Source organism: Corylus avellana, chromosome ca7, assembly GCF_901000735.1.
Source record: "Corylus avellana chromosome ca7, CavTom2PMs-1.0".
NCBI lineage: Eukaryota > Viridiplantae > Streptophyta > Magnoliopsida > Fagales > Betulaceae > Corylus > Corylus avellana.
Window position 1 is genome coordinate 27,349,940 of NC_081547.1, and position 8,388 is coordinate 27,358,327.

General features: G+C 35.2%; 1 protein-coding gene across 1 annotated transcript; it reads right to left on the reverse strand.

The window, feature by feature from the left end:
• Positions 1-1,437: 1,437 nt before the first annotated feature.
• On the reverse strand, positions 1,438-4,785 carry LOC132186277 (heat shock cognate 70 kDa protein-like). The gene is made up of 2 exons (XM_059600171.1): positions 4,494-4,785; positions 1,438-3,234 (listed from the first exon to the last, which is right to left on the reverse strand). The coding sequence occupies exons 1-2, from the start codon at positions 4,705-4,707 to the stop codon at positions 1,592-1,594; spliced, it is 1,857 nt and encodes a 618-aa protein (XP_059456154.1). The 5' UTR covers positions 4,708-4,785; the 3' UTR covers positions 1,438-1,591.
• Between the last annotated feature and the right edge of the window lie 3,603 nt (positions 4,786-8,388).

The following is an 8,388-nucleotide window of genomic DNA, read 5'->3' on the forward strand; positions in this document are numbered from 1 at the left end:
AAGTCATGAAGTCGGCCAGCTGTGTTTTGTTCTTTCCATGTTGGTTTTTGAAAGTCTAAAGCAACATGAATTTGAAGTCTTGTCCTTATCAAACTTGGAGTTCCTCTCCAACACAATTGGGAATCTTCCCTTTACAACATTATGGCTTAGTGTAAAAAATAATTGATGTGATATAAAAAACAAAAAAATTGAGAAGTTGAATTTTTTGAAGAATAGTATCGAACATTAAGGTTTTTTTTGCCAAACAGGCCTTAAATCTCTTGCTTTTGACAACTGAGCTCCTTATAAAAGGAGTGCTGCCCATCTTGATTTAATTAACCCCAAACAAAAAGGGGAATTTCAAATCACCTCTTGTTCTCTCATGGCTTAGTGAACAGTAAAGCACTTAGAGTAAAAATAAAGTTTTCTTTTGTTATTATTCTCTTTTGTGTAAGAGTGAGATTTTGATGTATTAGAGCTTTGAACTTTGAGTATTTTTCTCCGCTACTCTTTGTACGTCATATTTTGATAAAATATCAGGCGGGAAAGGAGTGAGTATTGTGTGCAAACGTTGCCTCCAGCGGAGAGTATATTGATGGGGCTAAGCAGAAACAAGCTGAGAAAGAATGAAATATGTTCTTTTAGCCACCACGTTGGAACCCATATTTTATTCAGGACGAGCGATGGCCTAGCTTTGAAGCCAAATCCAGTTTGAGCATGATTTGAACATTTTTGCTTGTGGGTTTGTTTGAAATACAATTTTGCTAGTTTTGGTTGATATTTACAACATGCCTCAAATCCAAATCCAATTTATTAGGATTTAATTTTGGGAAACTGCATAAATGCAAGCAACCCAATTGGAAAGAACGAACAGCTGGGCTTCGGCATTGAGGCTAAAAGTCGAAATGCAAGAATTTTTTTTGATTCAGTTTTCAAAGTGTCATGTATTTTTAAATGTATAAGAAGCAAAAAAAATTTTGCTAATGTTATTAAAAAAAGTATAAGAGAAGGCACATGCTATTAAAAAATATACATTTTTACGTGCTAAGAGATAAATGCATTTGTAAAACAAAATTTCTTTACTTTTCGAGATTTGAGTTGAAGGAAAAGACAGTTAAATGCCTTTCTATTAGCTAAAAGTTGCTTGCTTAAATGAAAATCACAAAAAAAAAAAAAAAAAAAAAATCCTTGACCTCGATCAACTCAAAATTTGAGATGATGGTGTAACTTAAAAAAAATTGCAAATAATTAATATTTCAAACAACTAGGAGAATAAAAAGCAAAGAAAAGAACCGACACATACGATTTTACACTAAAACAGCCGATTCAACAGCTGGGCTACGGCTATTTACTTTCCCTGTTATCAGCTAAAAACTCCGAATAAACTTAAAAGTTGATGTTTTAAATCGCAATGAAACATTAACATTCGCACCAATCCATCAATAACAAAACCATATATAAAGCAAACATCATATTTCACCTTTTCCAATTGCTACCAGACAAAGTCACGTCAAAACATAAGTCGGGAAACTATTGCACTGATATGGTCCTATTAACGGACTCTAATTGTCATCATCAAAATAATTGTCTTCTATTTTATGAGACGACCTGCTCAATTTCTAGATATCTTCGCAATGATGGGATTGCAGATAAACTCAAGTCCAATCAGCTTGTCCTTAAACTCATCTGCCCCCGCATGTTGAATACCATCTAACCAATGAATCACGTGCTTAATAGCAGCTTCAATCTTCTCCTTATCAGCAGCCTCAAGCTTTTCACCATTCTTCTTGTCATTGACAATGTTCCTCATTTTGTACGTATACTTCTCCAAAGCTTCCTTAGCCCTAACCTTCTTCTTGTACTTATCATCTTCAACTTCGTATCTCTCTGCGTCATGGACCATCCTATGAATCTCTTCCGTGGATAATGAACCCTTGTAATTTGTAATTGTGATCTTGCAACTCATGCCACTGGACTGCTCCATAGCAGAAACATTCAAGATACCATTAGCATCTATCTCAAAGAATACTTTAAACTTAGTGACACCCTTGGGCGCTGCAGGAAGGCGGGAAAGCCTAAATTCCCCCAACCAGTTGTTATCCACAACTCTTGGTCGCTCACCCTCATAAACCGAGACCAAAACAGAAGTTTGGTTGTCATACAAAGTGAAGTAGTCCCGTTCCATCTTGGTTGGAATGGCGGTATTCCTTGGAATAACAACGGACATATCACCTTCTGATCTTACACTCACCCCAAGGGACAAAGGGGTGACATCCAAGAGCACAATGTGCCGAACTTTTACATTACCCATACCAACCATGTTTGCAGCTTGAACAGCTGCTCCATAAGCCACAGCTTCATCTGGGTTGATGCTCTTGTTAAGCTGCTTTCCATCAAACAAGTCCTGCAATAGCTCCTGCACCTTGGGAATTCTCGAAGAACCACCCGTAAGAACAACATCATGGACTCCACTCTTGTCCATCTTAGCATCAGTCAAACACTTCTCCACAAGCTCAATAGACTTCCTGAACAAGTCCATATTGAGTTCTGAGAATCTTGCACGGGTAATACTTGAGGAGAAATCAATACCAATATATAAAGAATCAACTTCAATGGTAGTCTCAGCTGCAGAAGAAAGAATCCTTTTTGCTCTCTCACAAGCACTTCTCAACCTCCTCAGAGCTTTGGCATTTCCGCTAATATCTTCCTTGTGTTGCCTCTTAAATATTTCAACAAAGTGTTTTAACATTCTATTGTCAAAGTCTTCACCTCCAAGGTGAGTGTCTCCGGCAACGGCCTTCACTTCAAAAGTATTTTCGTCAATGGTAAGTAAAGAGACGTCTGCAGTACCACCACCCAAATCAAAGATTAATACATTTCTCTTATCATTGGCCACAATGTCAAGACCGTAACCAATGGCTGCGGCTGTTGGTTCATTGATTATTCGCATGACATTGAGCCCTGCAATGCCTCCAGCATCCTTTGTGGCTTTGCGCTGTGAGTCATTGAAGTAGGCTGGGACAGTGACTACAACATTCTTAACAGTTGTTCCAAGATAAGCCTCTGCAATCTCACGCATCTTTTTAAGGACCATAGATGAGATTTCCTCTGCAGAAAAATGTTTCTCTTCACCCTTATAAGTGACCACAATCATAGGCTTGTCGGCAGGACCTTCAATGACCTTGAATGGCCAAAGCTTGATATCATTTTGAACTAAAGAATCACTAAATCTCCTACCAATCAACCGCTTTGCATCTACAAAATAAATAAGAGAAAAATGATAAAATGATTCAACAAAACTAAATTAAAAGATCATGTAACCTCATCGGAGAAAGTAAAACAATTTATATTGTCAATTTTTTTAAGAAGTGTCTATTTTCGTCAAAATCGTCTATTTTTTTTAGGTGAAGATCAAATTCGATGGCGATTTGAAATATGTGGAACCGTTACCAACACTAGTATATGATTGGCTGTAAGTTTATTTTATTTGTTATTATTTTTATAAAAAAAACAGTCATAGAGAAAGTGCATCTTAATGTTTCTTAAGATATCGCTTCAAATGATTTTCATGAATGTTTTTCAGCTCTTGATAGAGTTTTAAATTGAAAATTGACATCTATATTTATAGTTTTTAGGTCCAAACCTCTAATAACAAATACAAAGGATTAAAATAAACACTTAACAATGGGCTTATATATATATATAAAGAGGAGAACCTTGTATGCATGACCTACCAATTAGATGTGGTACTGTGTTAATTTATCCAAATTACTCCTAAAATTAAAATATATATATGAAAACTAAAATTTTCTTTTTTAAAAAAAGAAAAAAAAGAAAAAAGAAGGCTCACGTACGGTTGGGTGAACCATCCCCACTCCTTAAGGTTGAGAGGTTGGTTCTGCCACCCCTCAAGGCTGAGGGGGTGATCAACTATGCCCTTAGCCTTCCTTTTATTTCTTTTAATTTTAATAAAGAAAAATTAAAGTTTTTTTAATAATTTTTTGGGAGTAATTTGAATATTTAAAAGAAAATAACAATGATCAATTTTCCTTCCAATGTAATGTCAAAAGCTAATAGGGACCATAATTTGTAAAGGAGTGATAATTCAAGAGGGCTAAGTATACCTTTTTTAAAAAAAAGTTTGAAGGTATTTTTATGAACGATGTGTCAGTTTGGAGGGTTATATGCATATAGTTTCTCAAAAGATTAAATATATGATCAATTTTCTTGATTTTTTGTTACTAAGATTATCTATTTTTTGAAAAGAGTAAGGTAAGTTATTATAAAGTCAGTGCTCCCCATCACCGTCCTTTAATTTCTATTAAAAAATAAAAATAAAAATCTGTTCGATTCCTATAAAAGGTTCTGTTTTTGGCTTTAGCCATTTTTGGAGATGAAACTAGAAGAATGCAATCAGATATACCCAGGAATAATCAGATTCTTAAATACTACCAGATAAGAGATTCATAAATTTGGACGTAAAAGTGCTAAGATGGCTATATACTAAAAATTACCAAAGATGGAGTTTGTGGGATTCCTGGCGACCTGATTCTTGGCTGCATCACCCACCAAACGCTCTTTGTCAGTAAATGCAACATAAGATGGCGTCATCCGGTTGCCCTGATCATTCGCTATGATCTCCACTCGATCATTCTTCCACATTGCCACGCACGAGTATGTCGTCCCCAGATCAATCCCTATCGCTGGGCCCTCTCCCTCGCCGGCCATTCTCGACTCCCAGAACGATCACGAAACTGAAGTAGCTGACAGGTTGAAGATGATCACTTTATGGGACTTTTGCTTCCTTGCTCAAGAAGTAGACACAGTTTTCAAAAGCTACTTAAAGAAAAAAGAGAATCTTATTAAAGATTTATCGCACCAGCTTCTATTGGTTGAGGGATTTCATGAAATGACTTTCATTCATTTCTAATTTAAAGCAAGTACGGATTTTACTTTATCCATTTTCCTTTTTCGATGCTGGGTGTCTAATTTTTTTTTGTTTCGTGGCTTTATTTAAATCAACCATGAACAAAAGCAAAGCCTTTTTTTTTTTTTTTTTTTTTTTTCGTGTAAAAGCAAATTTTCATTCAACTAAAGGAATAGCTTGAACAAAATTTTAGAAGCATGGCTTGAGTTAGCTTAAAAAATAATTAAGTTAATTTCACGGGATGGGCTTAAGTGGGAAGAGTTTAATTTGGTTTTGGTAGTATCCCTTGGAGTCTAAGGTTCAAATCAAACAATATTTTAAAGACACATTTGCAGGTAAAATCAAAGTCTTGCCATATGGAGGAAAAGCTTTGCACGAATTTAAAATTTACCTAACATGAATAGATACAAGAAATTGTCATACCCTAATACTTCGTACGGACGAAAAGAGAGTTAATATACATTTTTTTCCTAAAAGTTGCTTACTTTATTTTAAGCTACTTTTTTTCGGGACAGCTCTCAGCCTGGAAGCACATGGCAGCGCTTTATCATTCATCGTGATGACTAGACATACACTACTCTCCCCTCTCCCTCTCTCTCTCTACATATACACGTGTGTGGTTCTCTCGGGCCTCATCTCTAGTGGGGGTAATTCATGGTCTCATTTTTGGAATAACATAATAGAACACAAGCCAAATATCTAGGATTACTCAAATATTAGAAGCATGGCTTGAGTTAGCTTAAAAAAAATGATTAAATTAAGAGAAAAGTATGAAAAAGCCCCCTCAACTAACGGCTGTTTTTGAAATAGCTTCATGAAGTTTAAAATGTGTTAAAGTGGTATCAAACTATCAAAGTGTGTCAAAAATGACATTTTTTATTGTATTCTTATAATACCCTTATTTTCTTACAAACTGAATTAATAATAATAATAATAATAATAATAATAATAAACTAAAAAATTAATTTTTTTTTTTTAAGAAAGGAAGGAGTGGCTGCCCGTTGGGCTATTTCAGGACCTCTGAGTTTTAACGGAATTCGTCAAATATTTTAATAGCATTTGACTCTAGAGAATAAATTGTTTTTTTGGCATATCTCAGGCCTTTTAAGTTCACTTTCATTAGTTCATATGACAATGAGTAATTTTTAGTTTTTAATTTATTTTTTTTTAAAGGGTAAAATAAACTTCATTACACAGAAATATCATTAATTACAGAATTACAGACATACCAAGGGTAGTCCTCTCTCCACAATCTCTCCTCACCCAAAGATAAAGCCAACTTAGCAAGTCGATGAGCTGCCATATTTCCTGTGCGTTTCACATGACAAACACTCCATTGATGAGCACTTTGTAGAAGCAGCTTCGCATCATTAATCAAAGGACCATAACAACCCCATGTACATTCCTCTATACCCAAAGCTTGAACAATTTCCAAAGAATCACCTTCTAGAATGACATCATAGAACTCCATAAACACACATAATTCAGCCATTTTCCAAGGTGCCAGTGCTTCTGCCGTTGTAGGATCGGTAATATACTGTCTTGATACCACCTGTGCAGCAAGAATTAGCCCATTATGATCGCGAGCTATGATTCCTATCCCCATTTTTTCCCCATCTTTGTCTACAGCCACATCTCAATTAATCTTTACAACACCAACAGGAGGAGTATGCCACCTCTGCACTACTGGATTCGATTGCTGAGGATGTTGCACCCACCGTCCCTCCTCTGTTTTCATAAACAAATCCACCTGTTCCTGAGCCAGCTTATACAGTGTTGAAGGGGATTGAAAATCACCACCAAAAATAACTTTATTCCTTCGCAGCCAGAGAAGCCTTGCAATTACTGCCTCCAACTGCATCCCATCGTCCTCCAGGCGCCCATGTAACATTTCCAGCACATGGACAAACGAAACTTCAGTTGAAGAGCATTTTTGTATCAATTTCGTACATTCCGCCCAAACATCCATAGCAGCTGGACACGTCCACAATACATGCCCAACAATTGCACCAACCAAACCACAAATTGGGCACATGGGATCAGATATAATACCTTTTTTATGGAGATTAACCCTTGTGGTCAAAATATCATTACAAGCTTGCCAAAGAAAAATCTTCACTATCATGGGTCCTTTAATTTGCCATACCGCCTTCCATTGCTTTGATCTGATGGTCTTATCCGAACAACTTCCTTTAATTGCCTCGGACATTCCTTTAGCCAAATGGTACGCACTCTTAACTGAAAAAACACCATTTTTCGTACCCACCCCAACCCTTCTATCATGTTGTCTCCCCGGGCAGATTGGAATACTACACACCAGGGCAGCTTCTTCCTTTTTGAAAACCTCCTTCACAAGTGGTATATTCCACCACCTTGTATCTTCATCAATAAGAGTGCTTACCTTTGCACCATGTTCTAACACCCTCACAATAGATTGTATGGAATATCTTGAAGGCACAGGAATCCAACGATCTTTCCAGATTTTAATAGAAGTTCCATCACCTACCCTCCACATCAATCCCTCTTCTAGTAATTTTCTTGCATTTCATACACTCCGCCAAACAAAAGAGGGTCTATTTCTCAAACTAGATTCAAGAAAAGAAACTCCCGGATAATACTTTTCCTTGAGCACTCTTGCCACCATAGAATCTGGATTTTGAAGGAGACGCCACCCTTGTTTCGCCAAAAGTGCCATATTAAAACATTCCAAATCTCTATACCCCATTCCACCCTTCTCCTATTTTTAGGTCAACCACAGTGTCTGGTTTTGCAATTATCCCTATTTTTTATACCATATGTGAACAATTTGTAATTTAAGCCAACTATAGTGACTAATTTTTTATTTATCCCAAAATGAACTCTTTTTTTTTTTTTTTTTTTTTTTATTTATCCACTCCTTGGGTTTTTTGTTTCTTTTTTTTTTTGTTTAAAAAATAATTCTTTTTATTTTTTTATTTTTAAGAGAATAAGACCATAATTAAAAAAATAAAATAATAATAATAATAAAAAGGTGATCTTTTAGACACACTTCAGTAGTTTGATGTACTATTTTAACACACTTTAAATTTCACGAGACTTTTCTAAAAATGTCGGTCAATTGAGAGAACTTTTTTATATTTTTTTCCCCTTAAATTAAATATTTAAAGTGGAAGGAAAAGAGAGGTAAATGGCTTTCTATAAGCTAAAAGTTGCTACTTCAATGAAAATAGCGCAATAAAATAAAATAAATAAATAAAAATTGGCCTCAACTGAAATTTTGATATGATGGTGTGACTTAAAAAAAATTGCAATTAATTAACTATTCAAACAACTACTAGAATAAAAAACAAAGAAAAGAGCAGACACACAGGTGCTCGGTCTATTTGGCTAAGGCCAAAAATTGTTTAATACTATTCCTGAAAAAATTTAACTTTTCAACATTTTTTTTTTATATTACATTAATTTTTTTTATTATTATTTAAATAAAAAAAATTATTACAAAA

Coding starts and splice junctions, on each gene's coding strand:
- LOC132186277 (XM_059600171.1), bottom strand. CDS start 4,707: ATGGCCGGCGAGGGAGAGGGCCCAGCGATAGGGATTGATCTGGGGACG. Junction 3,235..4,493: donor TCCCACAAACTCCATCTTTG/GTAATTTTTAGT, acceptor TTTATTTTGTAG/ATGCAAAGCGGTTGATTGGT.